The 15,956-nt window shown below is 39.7% G+C and overlaps 1 protein-coding gene across 9 annotated transcripts in view; it reads left to right on the top strand.

The window, feature by feature from the left end:
* The window catches only part of Gnptab (N-acetylglucosamine-1-phosphate transferase subunits alpha and beta), a 160,185-nt gene that overhangs the window by 125,634 nt on the left and 18,595 nt on the right, over window positions 1-15,956 (top strand). For all 9 annotated transcript variants that reach the window (XM_071669098.1, XM_071669100.1, XM_071669099.1 and 6 more), the window contains 2 exons: window positions 1,981-2,162; window positions 5,702-5,960. In XM_071669098.1, coding sequence (XP_071525199.1) covers window positions 1,981-2,162; window positions 5,702-5,960 — 441 coding nt within the window. The remainder of the gene's footprint in view (window positions 1-1,980; window positions 2,163-5,701; window positions 5,961-15,956) is intronic.

Raw genomic sequence — 15,956 nt, 5'->3', positions numbered from 1 at the left:
CACATATACATATTCATACTTGCTGCCTTCATCCATTCCTTTCATGATAAATTTAGTTGCATTCTTATCCACTCCAACCACTTTGCTACTCTTCATCTTTCACAGGGCTCTCACCACCTTGTCTCTTTTTGCCAGGCCATTTACCTTGACGTTATCATTCCATGTACCTCTGCATCTGTTACCCTTTCATCCAACACATTCAATAATCTTTCAAAACACTCCATCCCCTCTCAGCTTTTTCTCTTCTTGTTGTCACTTCCACATCTGCTCCTCTCACTGATATCTGTATTCAAGAACTTGTTCACAACACTGTTTTTCGACTTAAAAAACATTTTCTTGTTCTCCCTCAAGTTTGATGATACTCTCTTAACCCATTGTATTTTTTATACCTGGCCCTTGCTCTATATCTTCTGCTACTTTCTTTTGTACACCTTCCAGTCACTCATATTCCATCCATGTAAGTAGCACCCATACACCTCTTATTTTCTTTCACCAATGAATTAACTTCCTCTTCTAGCACTCATTGGCCTTTTTCAAACATCCACATTCCACCTGCATGCCACACATTTCACCCATATGTGTCAGCAGTGTCCACACCACTAGTTTTGTTAACTCAACTTTTACCAGTCCTCATCCAATCTTCCTTGGTATCTCCTCACACAAGCCTCTTTTCCCAGCTCACTGGTTTTCACCACCTTCCTTTAACATATCATTTCTTCCCTTCCAAAAGCCGCTACAAACTTTTACACTTGCTTCCACCAAGAAGTGATCAGACATTGTATCAGCTATCCCTTTCAGTACGTTTTCATCAGCCAGTTTCTCAATTTCATGCTTATTACTTAATACACCGTGCAGCCATGCCCATTCACTGTTAAACCCACTCACCCTTGTATACTCATGTATGCACATTTTTTAAACCAAGTGTTCCCAATCACCAGTTCTTTATCAGCACACAACTCGAGAAATTGTTCACCATTTTCATTTACACTGGGTATCTGATGTCCCATCCCCTGCCTCCATTGTTACATCTTCCATTCTTGAGTTCAAGTATCCCACTATTAATACTTAACTCCTTGCTTCAGAATTGCTAATGCACTCTTTCTGTACTCAACTCCTTCCAAAATGTTTGCAAATTCACATCTCCCACCACAAATACTCAACCCCTTGCATTAGAATTGCTAATACAGTCAGTCTGTACTCGCCTTCCACAATACACTTTCCTCCCTTCTTCACTCCTCTTTCAATCACCCACTTCTTGTATTGCACTTCCATTCTTACCTCATCAGCCTTGAACTCATTCCTCACACTGACACATTCCCACAATCCCAGAAATTATTTTTCTTCCTTCCCCTTGATCTTAGTTTCACTCAGTCCTAGAACATCCAGGTTCCAAACATATTACCTGTCTTCCCCTTCTCATTTTGGTTACATCCACACATATTCTTACACTCCAAGCAAAGCCTATGAATAGAATGAGAACATATTCTTACACTCCAAGCAAAGCCTATGAATAGAATGAGAACCTCTTGTTTAGCCCCTGTTGTTTCCTTTTAGTCATCTTTTGCATATATTTGGCCTGAAAGGCCTGTATGGGATCAGATGAAGTGGACATATTGTCAGTGGAGTGACCCAGGGCATATGAAGCAGCTAGGGGAAACTATAGAAAGGTCTGTGGGGCCTGGTCATGGATAGGATCCCAGTACATTACACATGACAGCTAGAGAAAGGGTGTGCGTGAATGAGCTTTTTTTCATCCGTTCCTGGAGCTACCTTGCAAATGCAGGAAATGTTGAACAAGTATGAAAGAAAGACCAAGAGTCCTGTTCAGCAAAACATCAGGAATGTTTGATTTTGAAGTTGCAGCACTTATGACAAAGTGAGGCTTTTTATGAAATGTTTGTTGGCTTTTAGCCTGAATGTTGAATTTGGTCATTATATGATGAAACAGAAAATAATCATATTTTATTGTCTGTATTACAGCCCACTGTGAGCTTAGAGTTGGTGTTACACTGTGAACCATTGACCTCTTTATTGAAGAAAATGGAGAAAACCCATAGATATAAATATGTTCACCAGTCTGATGAAGCTGTCCATTTCAAGATGGTTACTTCAAATGTTTCTGTAGTAGTGCATATGTTAGATGAAGTGCGGAAAAACCCAAGGTTAGTATATCATGAGGTGCTTTTTGCTTTGGATTATTTTTAGTTGATGAATCACAAGCATGTTATTCATTTTGTAACCTTTACTTCCTAATGTAACAAGTTTCATAGCTGTATATGTATGTATATGTCTGTGTACGTGTATATATCCATATGTAAATTTGAATAAGAGTAAGGTTATTAGGTACAGTAGGGTTGAGGGACAAGTCAATTGGGAGGTAAGTTTGAATGGAGAAAAACTGGAGGAAGTGAAGTGTTTTAGATATCTGGGAGTGGATTTGGCAGCGGATGGAACCATGGGAGTGGAAGTGAATCATAGGGTGGGGGAGGGGGCGAAAATCCTGGGAGCCTTGAAGAATGTGTGGAAGTCGAGAACATTATCTCGGAAAGCAAAAATGCGTATGTTTGAAGGAATAGTGGTTCCAACAATGTTGTATGGTTGCGAGGCATGGGCTATGGATAGAGTTGTGCACAGGAGGATGGATGTGCTGGAAATGAGATGTTTGAGGACAATGTGTGGTGTGAGGTGGTTTGATCGAGTAAGTAACGTAAGGGTAAGAGAGATGTGTGGAAATAAAAAGAGCGTGGTTGAGAGAGCAGAAGAGGGTGTTTTGAAATGGTTTGGGCACATGGAGAGAATGAGTGAGGAAAGATTGACCAAGAGGATATATGTGTCGAAGGTGGAGGGAACGAGGAGAAGAGGGAGACCAAATTGGAGGTGGAAAGATGGAGTGAAAAAGATTTTGTGTGATCGGGGCCTGAACATGCAGGAGGGTGAAAGGAGGGCAAGGAATAGAGTGAATTGGAGCGATGTGGTATACCGGGGTTGATGTGCTGTCAGTGGATTGAATCAGGGCATGTGAAGCGTCTGGGGTAAACCATGGAAAGCTGTGTAGGTATGTATATTTGCGTGTGTGGACGTATGTATATGCATGTGTATGGGGGGTGGGTTGGGCCATTTCTTTCGTCTGTTTCCTTGCGCTACCTCGCAAATGCGGGAGACAGCGACAAAGCAAAAAAAAAAATATATATATATATATATATATATATATATATATATATATATATATATATATATATATATATATATATATATATATACTCTTTCTCCCCTATCACTATGTAACCTATAATGTATCTCAATCATTGAGGCCCAGTCTCTGGACCATTTGTGTACTCTGTATTCTCTATTGCTCCTCCAATACGGATGCACAGTAAATTTACCTCAATTGTGGCAAAAATCTATCAATTCTAATACACAACCAGTCCCCATAGACGTTTCTGTGGCTTCCCCTGTCCGCTCAAAATGCCCCAGGGTAGTCCACTGGCCTTTTTTTTTTTTCTTTTTTTTTTTTTTTTTTTCAAAGAAGGAACAGAGAAGGGGGCCAGATGAGGATATTCCCTCAAAGGCCCAGTCCTCTGTTCTTAACGCTACCTCGCTAACGTGGGAAATGGCGAATAGTATGGTGACTGAGTTTGGTAAAGTGTGTGAAAGAAGAAAGTTAAGAGTAAATGTGAATAAGAGCAAGGTTATTAGGTACAGTAGGGTTGAGGGTCAAGTCAATTGGGAGGAGGTAAGTTTGAATGGAGAAAAACTGTAGGAAGTAAAGTGTTTTAGATATCTGGGAGTGGATCTGGCAGCAGATGGAATCATGGAAGCGGAAGTGGATCATAGGGTGGGGGAGGGGGCGAAAATCCTGGGAGCCTTGAAGAATGTGTGGAAGTCAAGAACATTATCTCGGAAAGCAAAAATGGGTATGTTTGAAGGAATAGTGGTTCCAACAATGTTGTATGGTTGCGAGGCGTGGGCTGTGGATAGAGTTGTGCGCAGGAGGATGGATGTGCTGGAAATGAGATGTTTGAGGACAATGTGTGGTGTGAGGTGGTTTGATCGAGTAAGTAATGTAAGGGTGAGAGAGATGTGTGGAAATAAAAAGAGCGTGGTTGAGAGAGCAGAAGAGGGTGTTTTGAAATGGTTTGGGCACATGGAGAGAATGAGTGAGGAAAGATTGACCAAGAGGATATATGTGTTGGAGGTGGAGGGAACGAGGAGAAGTGGGAGACCAAATTGGAGGTGGAAAGATGGAGTGAAAAAGATTTTGTGTGATCGGGGCCTGAACATGCAGGAGGGTGAAAGGCGGGCAAGGAATAGAGTGAATTGGATCGATGTGGTATACCGGGGTTGACGTGCTGTCAGTGGATTGAATCAGGGCATGTGAAGCGTCTGGGGTAAACCATGGAAAGCTGTGTAGGTATGTATATTTGCGTGTGTGGACGTTTGTATATACATGTGTATGGGGGTGGGTTGGGCCATTTCTTTTGTCTGTTTCCTTGCGCTACCTCGCAGGCGCGGGAGACAGCGACAAAGCAAAAAAATATATATATATATATATATATATATATATATATATATATATATATATATATATATATATATATATATATATATATTTCATTTTTTTTTCTTGTAAACTATTCGCCATTTCCCGCACCAGCGAGGTAGCGTTAAGAACAGAGGACCGGGCCCCTGAGGGAACATGCTCACCTAGCTCCCTTCTCTGTTCCTTTATTTTGGAAAATTAAAAAAAAACGAGAGGGGAGGATTTCCAGCCCCCCGCTCCCTCCCCTTTTAGTCACCTTCTACGACAGGCAGGGAATACGTGGGAAGTGTTCTTTCTCCCCTATCCCCAGGGATATGTGTATATATATATGTATATATTCTTCACCTTTTCACCATGGAAATCATAATATGAACCATAAACTCTTTGATATGCCTCCATAAGTTTTGTATTAACTAGAACATTATCTTCTAAATGAATTAATGTACAACTCAGTTTGGTAAAACATTTTATATGTGTATTATACCCCCTTTCACTTAATGCTGCTTTGCTGCCAGGCATATGAAGTATTTTAGCAGTACTGTCATGCATACATAGTGAGTTGTGTGCTATGTTTGGAAGTTTTTGTTTTATGTTAATATGATTACTATTGGTTTTCATCATTTATCAAATGTCTCATAAATTTTGTCACAGTTTTACAAATTACTGGGTAATATGAGGGTGGAGATCTTATACAGTTCTCCTTTACATTTCCACTTAAACTGATCAGTTTATGAAAAAATTTGGCTTTAGCATCTTTTAGCAGTGTGTGAGATGCCAATACAAGAACTAATGGCTGTATGTATCACCTTGAGGCAGAGACAGGCAGTACAAGTACATACAAGTGAACAGGAAATAAAGTGTCAAATGTGACTGAGCTCCAGTGAATGGATTAAGGTCTCAAAAGGAACCTTTTACTCCCAATATGTGTTTTTTGTGTTGCAGATAGTAAGCAGCATTAAATTCTTTTAAGGCTTATATATAGAATTCCATGTTCAACAGAGAAAAAATTAACTAATGATGATATTTTGATATTGCTTAGAGTTGTACTTACAGGTTTTTAGATGCATGAAAAATCTCAAAAACTTATTTTCACAGCAGAGTGTATTGCACTACGTTTGAAAGTGTAACTTACTAAGTACAGTACTTTCTTTGCTCCCACAGAAAGTTCATTTGTCTGAATAGTAACCTTGATCCAAGAAGCAAGGACAATGACCTGATTCATGCTCTAGTCCAGGACACATATGAGTCACTTTTTCCAGTGCCTTCCTCATTTGAGTTACCTTTGAACTACCGGAATCGGTTCTTATATGTTGATGAATTGCTTGCATGGAGGAAGTGGAGGGATCTTATCCGTGCACTTATCTATGCTTGTTTAGCATCTTTAATATTTCTCACACTGATCAACTTCTTCAGTACAGAGGTATGTAACAAGTGATACAAAATTTGGTTATTGAACTGTCTAGACTGAAGGACTCGCCTTAGTTTACACATGTAATTTTAGCAAGATTCTACCTAGTATCTTTTGAAAAGGTAATAGGTAACTTCCTAAGGGCCACTTATTACATGAACAACAAACGTAGGAAGTCATATTCTTATAGCTTATAAAAGTACTGAGAATGAATGGCATAATTTTTTTCTAAATATGTTTGGCTTTTTATATTCATATGCCTGTCTTCCTTTTCTTGACTTATACCTGTGTAGATTTTTATATCAGATTTTTTAGGTATAATCTGTGCTTGATGCCATCACCTTGATAATATGTCACATATTCTTTTTAGTTGATTTCGAAGGCAATGATTGCTTGTAGAAACTGACAGCTAAGAGTTTGTTTGGAATTGAATAAACAGTGAATTTTCCATTTCAGCTGAGATGTTTTTAGTAGCATATATTTATGTAATGGTCATTATACTGATCTGATTACTCATAGAGTGGACTTAGTTTTAGCAAAGGCAGTTTTTTTCTATTATTTACATATTTGGAGATTTTTGTCTCAAAAACTTTATAGTCTGATGATAACATGCAGTGCTTCAGTAATTCTAAGTTTGATCACAGTTACATATCCAACAATAGTCACCATAGCCTAGATGTCAGAGTATAAAGATTTCATTATTTACCTTATTCTGAGCAATGGTTTTTTTTTTTCAGTCATGGAGAAAAGTTCATATCAAGGCAGGGATTTAATAGACATATAGGTAGAGAGATTAATGAAAGGGTAAAAGAATAGACAAATGAAAGTTTATATGAAGTTTGGAAGAAGTGATAAACCTATCTTAAAATGTGCCTGGTTATAGTTGTTGGGAAAGATATGAGAGGGTAGAGAATTCCATTTTGAGGTGTAGGGAAAGACGCATTTATGAAAATGACCCACCTTTGAGTTGCCAATGGCCATTCAGCAGTGATGCAGCAGTTTGCTGAGTATTATATGTCCGAGCTAGTGGTGTGGGCACACAGGCAGCCAGCTCCTGGGAGCAGAAACCAAAGTAATACCTATAGAAGAGGGAAAGTAAACCAACATTGTGGCGTAGGGCAAGTGGGTTAAGTTCTGAAGTTATAAGTTAGACTATTTTTGACTCATCTCTGTTATGGAAGGATGCACAGCTAGAGCTACCCCACATGTGAGAGCAGTGTTCCATACAAGGATGGATCAAACCTTTGTATAAATGGAGTAACTCTTTGGAAGAAAAGAAATTTCAGCATCTAAAGAGTAATCTTAGTTTCTTAGAGGGAGGCTTAGTTATATCTGTAATGTGGAGTTTCTAAGATAGCGTGGATGTTACAGTATGCTCATTGAGTCAAGAGATGGAATTACAGAGCTCTCAAAGGAGAGAGGAAAGGTGTGAGGAATTTTTGATTGAGTGATGGGTAAAAACTGGGTCTTGGAGGCATCAGACTAAACCAGATTTCATCTACCTCAGAGATATCCTGTCCAAGTCTGAGTTTGTTGAGGAAGTTATGTTGAGATCAGATGCAGATTGAGTGAGAGAAGAAGGAACAGAATTGAAGGATGTGAAGGAAAACTGTATTGAGTCATCATTGTGTGAGTGCATTTGGTTATTTGTGAGAGAAAGGAAATCATTGATAAAAAGGAGAAAAGGTGTAGGATACAGGATAGAACCATCAAGATGAATGAGGAGAAGCTGATCCATCAACATCCATTAAGGTACATTGGCCAGGGGGGGAGCCAGATATGAGGGAGCAAAGTGAGGGAGGGTAGCTTAGAGATGAGACCCCGATGCCACACCATGTCAAAAGCTTTGGATATGTCAAGAACAACTACATAGGATTTCCCAGGATCTCTCAGGGAAGATGCCCAGACATCAGTAAGATAGGAAAGAATATCACCAGTGGATCTAGCCTTACAGAAGTGATACTGGTGATCAGAGAGAAGGCTGTGAGATTCAAGACGTCTGAGGATATGGGAGTTAAGGAAGGATTCAAAGGCTTTGGAAATGGGAGATTTCAAAGCAACAGGATGAAAGGTCGAGAGGTTAGAACAGTTACAAAAGTTAGAACTGTCACCCTTCTTAGGGATGGCATGTACCAATGCATGCTTCCAAGAAGAAAAAAGTTCTGTTTTTTAAAAGTAGATGAAAAAGACAGGTAAGCAGAGGTGCAGGTTGAGAGGCACACTCTTTCAGTACATGGGGAAGGATGCCATCAGGACCATAAACCTTACTTGAGGCTGGAGAAAGAAACACCCTTCAGACAGTTCAAAAAGAGATTACAGGAAGGAACATAGGTTTAGTAAGAGGAGCATTAGAGGGTGATGGAATGTTAGAGTCATCCAAGGTAGAGTTAGAGAGCAAACAGGAACCAAAAATAGTTGCTTTGTCTGCAGGAGAGACAGCTATAGTACCATCAGAATAAAAAAGAGAAGGAAAGGTAGAGTGACAGAAGTTAGAGATGCCCTAAGTTAAAGACCAGAAAGACTTCCCTAAGTTAAAGACCAGAAAGACTTCCCTAAGTTAAAGACCAGAAAGACTTATCAGTGGATGGTGAGGAGAGGTTATAATACTTCCTTTGAATATATGAACGCTTTATCATATAGATAATGTATTTGCAGTGATTATGGGTAGTGATAAATGCTGAATGGGAGTCAGAGAAAAGGAGAGATTTTCCAAGCCCGATATTGCTAATCCCATGCCTCAATGGCCTCAGCACAGGAAGAAGAGGTCATCTTGGAGGATGAGGAGGTAAATGCTTCCATTCCCACAAAAATAACCCCTGCTGTACGTTTTGCATTGACAGACACCTCTACAAAAAAAAAAAAAAAAATATTTTTCTAAGGAAAGTCTGAAAAGAATTTTAGTAAATTGTTCCAGTCAGCTTCGTTGAGGTGCCAATATTTAGGTTTAGAAGGGGCTGATGGAGGTAGAGTTGCCATTAGAACAGATACATTTATGAGAGTGTGGTCAGATGGACCAATTGAGGGCAAGAGTGTATAGTTACAGCATGGATTAGAAGTGAAAAACAGATCCAGAATATTAGGAGAGTGGTCACAACAGTCAGAAATATGGGTGGGATGGGGGATGATTTGCTCTAGATCATTGAGAATGGAGAATGTAAGGGTTTCTATTTCCCCACCATCCATATAGGGGAGCTCAACCATTCCCAGTGGTGAGTGTTGAAATCCCTTAAGTAGAGGATCTTGGCTTGAGGGTGAGAAGATGCCACAGTCTCATTGCAGGAGTTTAGATAGTTGAAGATAGATATGAAGTTTGCAGAATTAGGAGAGCAGTAGGCAGAACAAAGGAAAGGAGTTGCAGTTGTTGGGAGACAGACCTTGAGACACTTAACATCAAAGTTTAGTGACTCAAGGTTCTCAAGGTGTGTTACAGATGTGTTGTTATTAGAATAAGCACAGACACCACCTTTGAATCATAACTGTGAGTGGATATTATTATTGGATATGAAAAAGGGCCTAGTGAGACATCATTAAACAATTGGACTTGAGAGAAGCTAGATATTAGGAGAGGTTTTTGACAGATGGTGTTCAGCAGAAGAGAGGTTATTAGTGAGACCACGAATGTTGGTGTTGTGGATAGAAAAGAGGTGGGTCTACAGAGAAGGAAAGGTCATGGGAGAGTCCATTACTACTACTGTCTGAGCCTCTTCTTTCATTGGAAGTAGAGTCTGGCTGAAGCCCAGAGATTCGTAGGACCCCATGATACCAGGGACGAGGGCCCACAGGTTAGTTCGACTCATTCATGATTATCTTTTGAAAACAATTGTGGAGATAGGAGATTGCAAGGGAACTTATGTGAAGAAAAAGTACCGTGGTTTGAGTAAAAGTAGGGTGCTTGTAAGAATGTGGCAGAACAAGCTAGGTAGTCTCATTTTGATGAGACACAAAGTAAGATCAGCTGTCCTAACATGGAGAGTGTAAGATTTAGCTCCAGGCACATGATCAACTTCATGTAAACTGGCATGAAGGTAAAGATCTCTTTTCCTAATTTCCTGTCTTCCCTTAGGGAGGTAATATCACAAACAATACAGACTGTAGCCTTATACAAGACTACTATCCAAAGCCAAGCTCCACCAGCTACTACATGGTTTACCTTAACTGCTATGTAGGCCTGGGTTCAGATCATTAACAGCATGTTGTCTTCCACATACCACGTCATTTCAGTTATTTCAATCTATTGCATGCCTCTTACCCTCCTGATTGTTTAGGCCTTGATGCTCTAGAACCTTCTTTACTCTATCCTTCCATCTCTTCTTTGGACTCCCCTCCACTTTCAACGCATAGATTCTCTTTGTCAATATTTCACCCCTTATCCTCTCCTTATGCCAAAACTCTTTTAGCACACCCCTACTTAGTTTCCTGAATCAGATTATGCTGAATGCCAAACCTCTTTTTCATGTAATATCTTGCATGATCTGCCTGCCTCATGCTACGTATCTTCCCCAGACATTTCATTTTTAGGACACCCACACTTTTATATCTGTTCTTATGGCCCAAGACTTGCATCTATGCAACACTTTGGGACTATTATACTGTCAGACACACCAGTCATTTCCTTTACCATCTTTGATTGTTCCTTCTATGAGCTTGTTAAAGGTTATATGTAAATGAATAGACATTTTTAAATTTTACAAATTTCTCAGTGAATGTAGGTTTGTGGCACGGGTGTGTGATGTCTCCATGATTGTTTAATTTGTTTATGGATGGGGTTTTTAGGGAGGTGAATGCAAGAGTTTTGGAAAGAGGGGCAAGTATGAAGTCTGTTGGGGATGAGAGAGCTTGGGAAGTGAGTCAGTTGTTGTTCACTGATGATACAGCGCTGGTGGCTGATTCATGTGAGAAACTGCAGAAGCTGGTGACTGAGTTTGGTAAAGTGTGTGAAAGAAGAAAGATAAGAGTAAATGTGAATAAGAGCAAGGTTATTAGGTACAGTAGGGTTGAAGGTCAAGTCAATTGGGAGGTAAGTTTGAATGGAGAAAAACTGGAGGAAGTAAAGTGTTTTAGATATCTTGGAGTGGATCTGGCAGCAGATGGAACCATGGAAGCAGAAGTGAATCATAGGGTGGGGGAAGGGGCAAAAATCCTGGGAGCCTTGAAGAATGTGTGGAAGTCGAGAACATTATCTCGGAAAGCAAAAATGGGTATGTTTGAAGGAATAGTGGTTCCAGCAATGTTGTATGGTTGCGAGGCATGGGCTATGGATAGAGTTGTGCGCAGGAGGGTGGATGTGCTGGAAATGAGATGTTTGAGGACAATGTGTGGTGTGAGGTGGTTTGATCGAGCAAGTAATGTATGGGTTTGAGAGATGTGTGGAAATAAAAAGAGCGTGGTTGAGAGAGCAGAAGAGGGTGTTTTGAAATGGTTTGGGCACATGGAGAGAATGAGTGAGGATAGATTGACCAAGAGGATGTATGTGTCGGAGGTGGAAGGAACGAGGAGAAGTGGGAGACCAAATTGGAAAGATGGAGTTAAAAAGATTTTGAGTGATCGGGGCCTGAACATGCAGGAGGGTGAAAGGTGTGCAAGGAATAGAGTGAATTGGATTGATGTGGTATACTGGGGTCGACGTGCTGTCATTGGATTGAATCAGGGCATGTGAAGCGTCTAGGGTAAACCATGGAAAGTTGTGTGGGGCCTGGATGTGGAAAGGGAGCTGTGGTTTCGGGCATTATTGCATGACAGCTAGAGACTGAGTGTGAACGAATGGGGCCTTTGTTGTCTCTTCCTAGCGATACCTCGCACACATGAGGGGGGAGGGGGATGTTATTCCATGTGTGGCGAGGTGGCGATGGGAATGAATAAAGGCAGACAGTGTGAATTGTGTGCATGTGTATATATGTGTCTGTGTGTGTATATATGTGTGTACATTGGGATGTATGGGTATGTATATTTGCGTGTGTGGACATGTATGTATATACATGTGTATAGGGGTGGGTTGGGTCATTTCTTTCGTCTGTTTCCTTGCGCTACCTCGCAAACGCGGGAGACAGTGGCAAAAAAAAAAAAAAATTACAAAAATTATCCTTTGCAGTATATGTCTTTTTTGCTTGAAGCACTATGTTTAGACTGAGTTATACGTACAAGCGGAATTAGAAATGCTGCTGATCATTTAGAGTTGTGCAAGAGATATTTTTTATACGCATGATTTCCTTCCCCACCTTCATTGCATAGGATTAGGAACAGACAAATAATGGCCTCATTTGCTCACATCCTGTCTCTGGAAGTCATGTGAATTGTACCAAAACCTTCCAAAGTTAAGCCCCTGACACTAATCCATGGTTTACCTTGACTGCCTCATGTGCCTTGGAATAGCTCTGTAACAACTGTGTACCTTGTACCTACCACATCTCTCCAATTCTTTCTTTCTAGCACACTCTTCTTGCCTTCCTGAATGTTCCTGCTTTGATACCTCAACATCTCTCTCACTCCATACTTCATCTTTCCATTTCCTGTTTGGTCTTCTTTCTTTCCCTAACTCTCAACACTTATGATGCTTAGATCTTTGTCTGTCTTTTTAGTCATCCCATCCATATGCCTAAACCATTGCTTTTTCACTCAGACTTTGCCCAGTGTGCACTTCTGCCTGGCAGTGTCAGTTCTAATGTAGTCATTTTCAACACATCTTTTGTCTTTGTTTCTTATTAACTAAAATCCCAAGACTCTTAACCATTGTGACATTGTTAGGTCTGCTATATTTTCAAATAAAACCATCTTTACTCTTTCTTTCTGCACACTCTTCGTGATATTCAGAACCTTAAGCCTCTCATCTATCATGTGCCTCACTGCAACTTCCATTGTTCCTCCATTGTTATGGCCACTCCCAGTTTCGTAGAGCAAATGGAACCAAGTCTGGTGAAGAAAGTGTTTTAATAGGTGTGCTATAAGTAATAGTACAAGCCTCACTCCTGTTTATAGTAATATCAGATGCAAATCAAGACTCTTCTAATCTTCCTCCTCCTCCCATCGAACATGTGCCCCCCCTATATTTCCCTTTTGCAAGGTCTTCCAAATACTTACTTTCCCATCTTTTAAATGGGCAAGGCAAATGGTCCAGATGATATAATTCTTAAAGTTTAGGAAAGTGCAGTTTTGAGTAAGCATTGCTTGCCTGTTTAGTCACAGAAAACGTCAACTTTTATTTTTTTATGGAAGTATGCCGTGATGTTGCTAATACATGCCATGATGTAGCCAATATATGCCATGGTGTAGACACTCCCTAAGAAATGAAAACATTCTGACTCTTCTGTATATTGTCTTATTGCTCCTACTTCTGCTGTCTCCAAAGTCTTTGGATCTCTTGTCAGCCCTCAATTTCTTGAACAACTAGGATCTCAGTCCTTCATCATACCACAAATACAGCTCTTGCACCTCAAGACATACTGATGCTCCTCTTAGTGTACATCTTATCCATGCTAAATATTGATATGTGTTCCTAGGAAATGGAGCTTAACAGAATCACCACAAAATGTCAATTTGCCACATGCTTCCATGGGATTAGGGAGCTTACATTCCTGGGATAGATTTCTTGACCTGATTTACTTACAGAAAGATTAGTGACATGCACAGAAACATACAGAACAAAGTAGATACTATATTAACCATAGTATTTAGATGAAAAACAGTTTGCAAGAGTACTGGAACAGAAATGACACATATGAAGTTGGTCATGTAGCGGGCATGCCAAGGGCTTTCATGATATTAACACAAAATTGTCCAGCATCAAAACACCTCAAAATGTCTAAAATTACCATCAAGCTGATACTCTTCCTGCTCTTCTTCTTTCCAGAAGCACAAGATTCACAAGCACACTTTCCACTCATGGTGCATTGTACATTCAGAAAGTCATATGCAATATTGCAGTTTAAGAATGTGGGTTGTTTGCTTGCCATAACTCATTTGTATTGGATATGTTGCCATGAGTATGCTGCTGAGCAGTCAAAAGCTGGTAGATTGATTGCTTACCATTGCCACATAATGGACTGTCCAAATCTCTTGAAATGTGTTTGCTCCAGGAACTTCCATCAAAGGGGTAGGCATGGCAAGAGAGTTTCCACTTATCCCTGTCGTTAAATACCCCCCTCGCATACGCTATTTCACACATTCCTCCCTCATCTCTCTCTAAATCCAGTATTCTTCCTTTCTTTATTTCCCTGTGTCGCATTTGGCATTCCACTTACACCAGTCTCCTTAATCGCTTTATCATTCATTCTCTCTCTAAACTCTGTTCACTGCTGATCATTTCTAGGCAAATGGCAATGCCACCAAAGCACATACAATCCACTGTATGTTGCCCATGAATAAATATATGAAACAATATACATGAAATACCAAGGAAACATAATAATATTCAAATATAGTTATTTAAATAAAGTTATCATTGTTCCTTTATTCAAAGTAAAAGGTGCCAAGGATGTTTATTCCATGTAAAAGGCATTAAGGATGTATGTAGCAATAATAGGGAAATAAGTCTTCCTTGCTAGAGGAAGTGCTAGCTATTGCTGTTTGCAGTTTTTGAAACTTTTTGATACTTTTTTTGCCTGCATTATTTGATTTAAAAAAGAAGTGGATAAGTAGATCACTGGATAGTTAATCGGGTATAAAGGACTATTTGTTTATCTTACATCTCTTCCTTTTCTCTCTGATATTGGTGAATTTTTTCTTTTGGTCCTGTCATTTCAGCAAAAATCTCATTGTAGGTACAACTAAGTGAACAGCCAGCATTTGACGAGGTGTAGCATAAGTCTGTGCTTTCTAAATATCTCTCCTTTGGCTTTTTTTATGCATAACTTCCTTATCAGGTGTTATAGTGTGGTAGGCATTGATTTAGTGACTTCCTCTAATCGTAGCAAAATTGTTGTGTATCAGTGTTCTATTCAAGAGCCTTTTCTCTTTCTTTCCATATATGATCATTCTCCATCAGCCTAATACACCAATGACTCCAATATGCTTCACCTCACTTTCCTTCCCATCCTCACTGTGATACGTTATTTTTCTTACAGTAAATATATCTCTCTTGATTCAGATCTCTGTAGTCTCTTGGAATGGATCAAGCAGTAAATTCAGTGGTGCAAAAATGTAGTTTCTACCTGTACCTCATTCTAAACCTCACTCATTTCCCACTGTTGAATTTCAGAACATTACAATTCAACCCTCCAATGACATAAACATGTTGAACATAACCATGTCCTCCATTAATCTTGGGAACTCCACGCAAGCAGCTTAACAAAATCTGTAATCTCTGAGAGTTGGGGGTATTGTATAGATAATGTAATTATTTTTTGTGTTACCAGCTCTTCCATATCTATAAAGGTTTTGTTCAACTCATTATGAAGTCATGCTTGCTTGTCTAGGGTGGGTCTTCCTCCAACTCTCTCTTAGCCATAGTGGAGTCATTTGCCTTCTGACTCATTAATTTTCCAGCAATCATCTCTCTTTAACCTTCCCTCTCTGTCTGCCATGATGTTAGTGCCCTCTGGTCTTCAGGCATTATTTCAGCCATTTCTCTGGTGAGTTGTATGTGTATGTCCCTGCATCTAAGGCTTGTATACATCTGGCTGCTGCTTCCCATAATTTCTTTGTAGAGACCAGCCACATGCAGATAATTGGTATGGTACCTCCTGCTTTTCACAAACTGTGAAGATATGGAATTTTCTTTCATCTGTCATTATAACCTATTTCTGTAACTTTTTCACCTTTGAAACAGGTGGATAAAACACCTGAGGAGCTTTGATTAATTTTTAGTCATGTATTTTGTTTCCCCAATTACTTTTGTTTCACTTAAATACCCTCTGTCAGTTAGGAAACAGAATTACTCTTAATTTTTGAGGTTCCACTTTTAATTTACTAAATTTGTGAAGTTTTAATGTTGATTTTGAACTGGGTATCACGTGAACTACTTTGTGCTGTGGTGTAGTGATGCTCCAGTCTCCGACAAATGAATAGCAGATGTTA

The sequence above is a fragment of the Panulirus ornatus genome, chromosome 13, assembly GCF_036320965.1.
Source record: "Panulirus ornatus isolate Po-2019 chromosome 13, ASM3632096v1, whole genome shotgun sequence".
Lineage (NCBI taxonomy): Eukaryota > Metazoa > Arthropoda > Malacostraca > Decapoda > Palinuridae > Panulirus > Panulirus ornatus.
The sequence above is the reverse complement of the archived record's forward strand: the minus strand, read 5'-3'. Positions and strand labels throughout refer to the sequence as shown.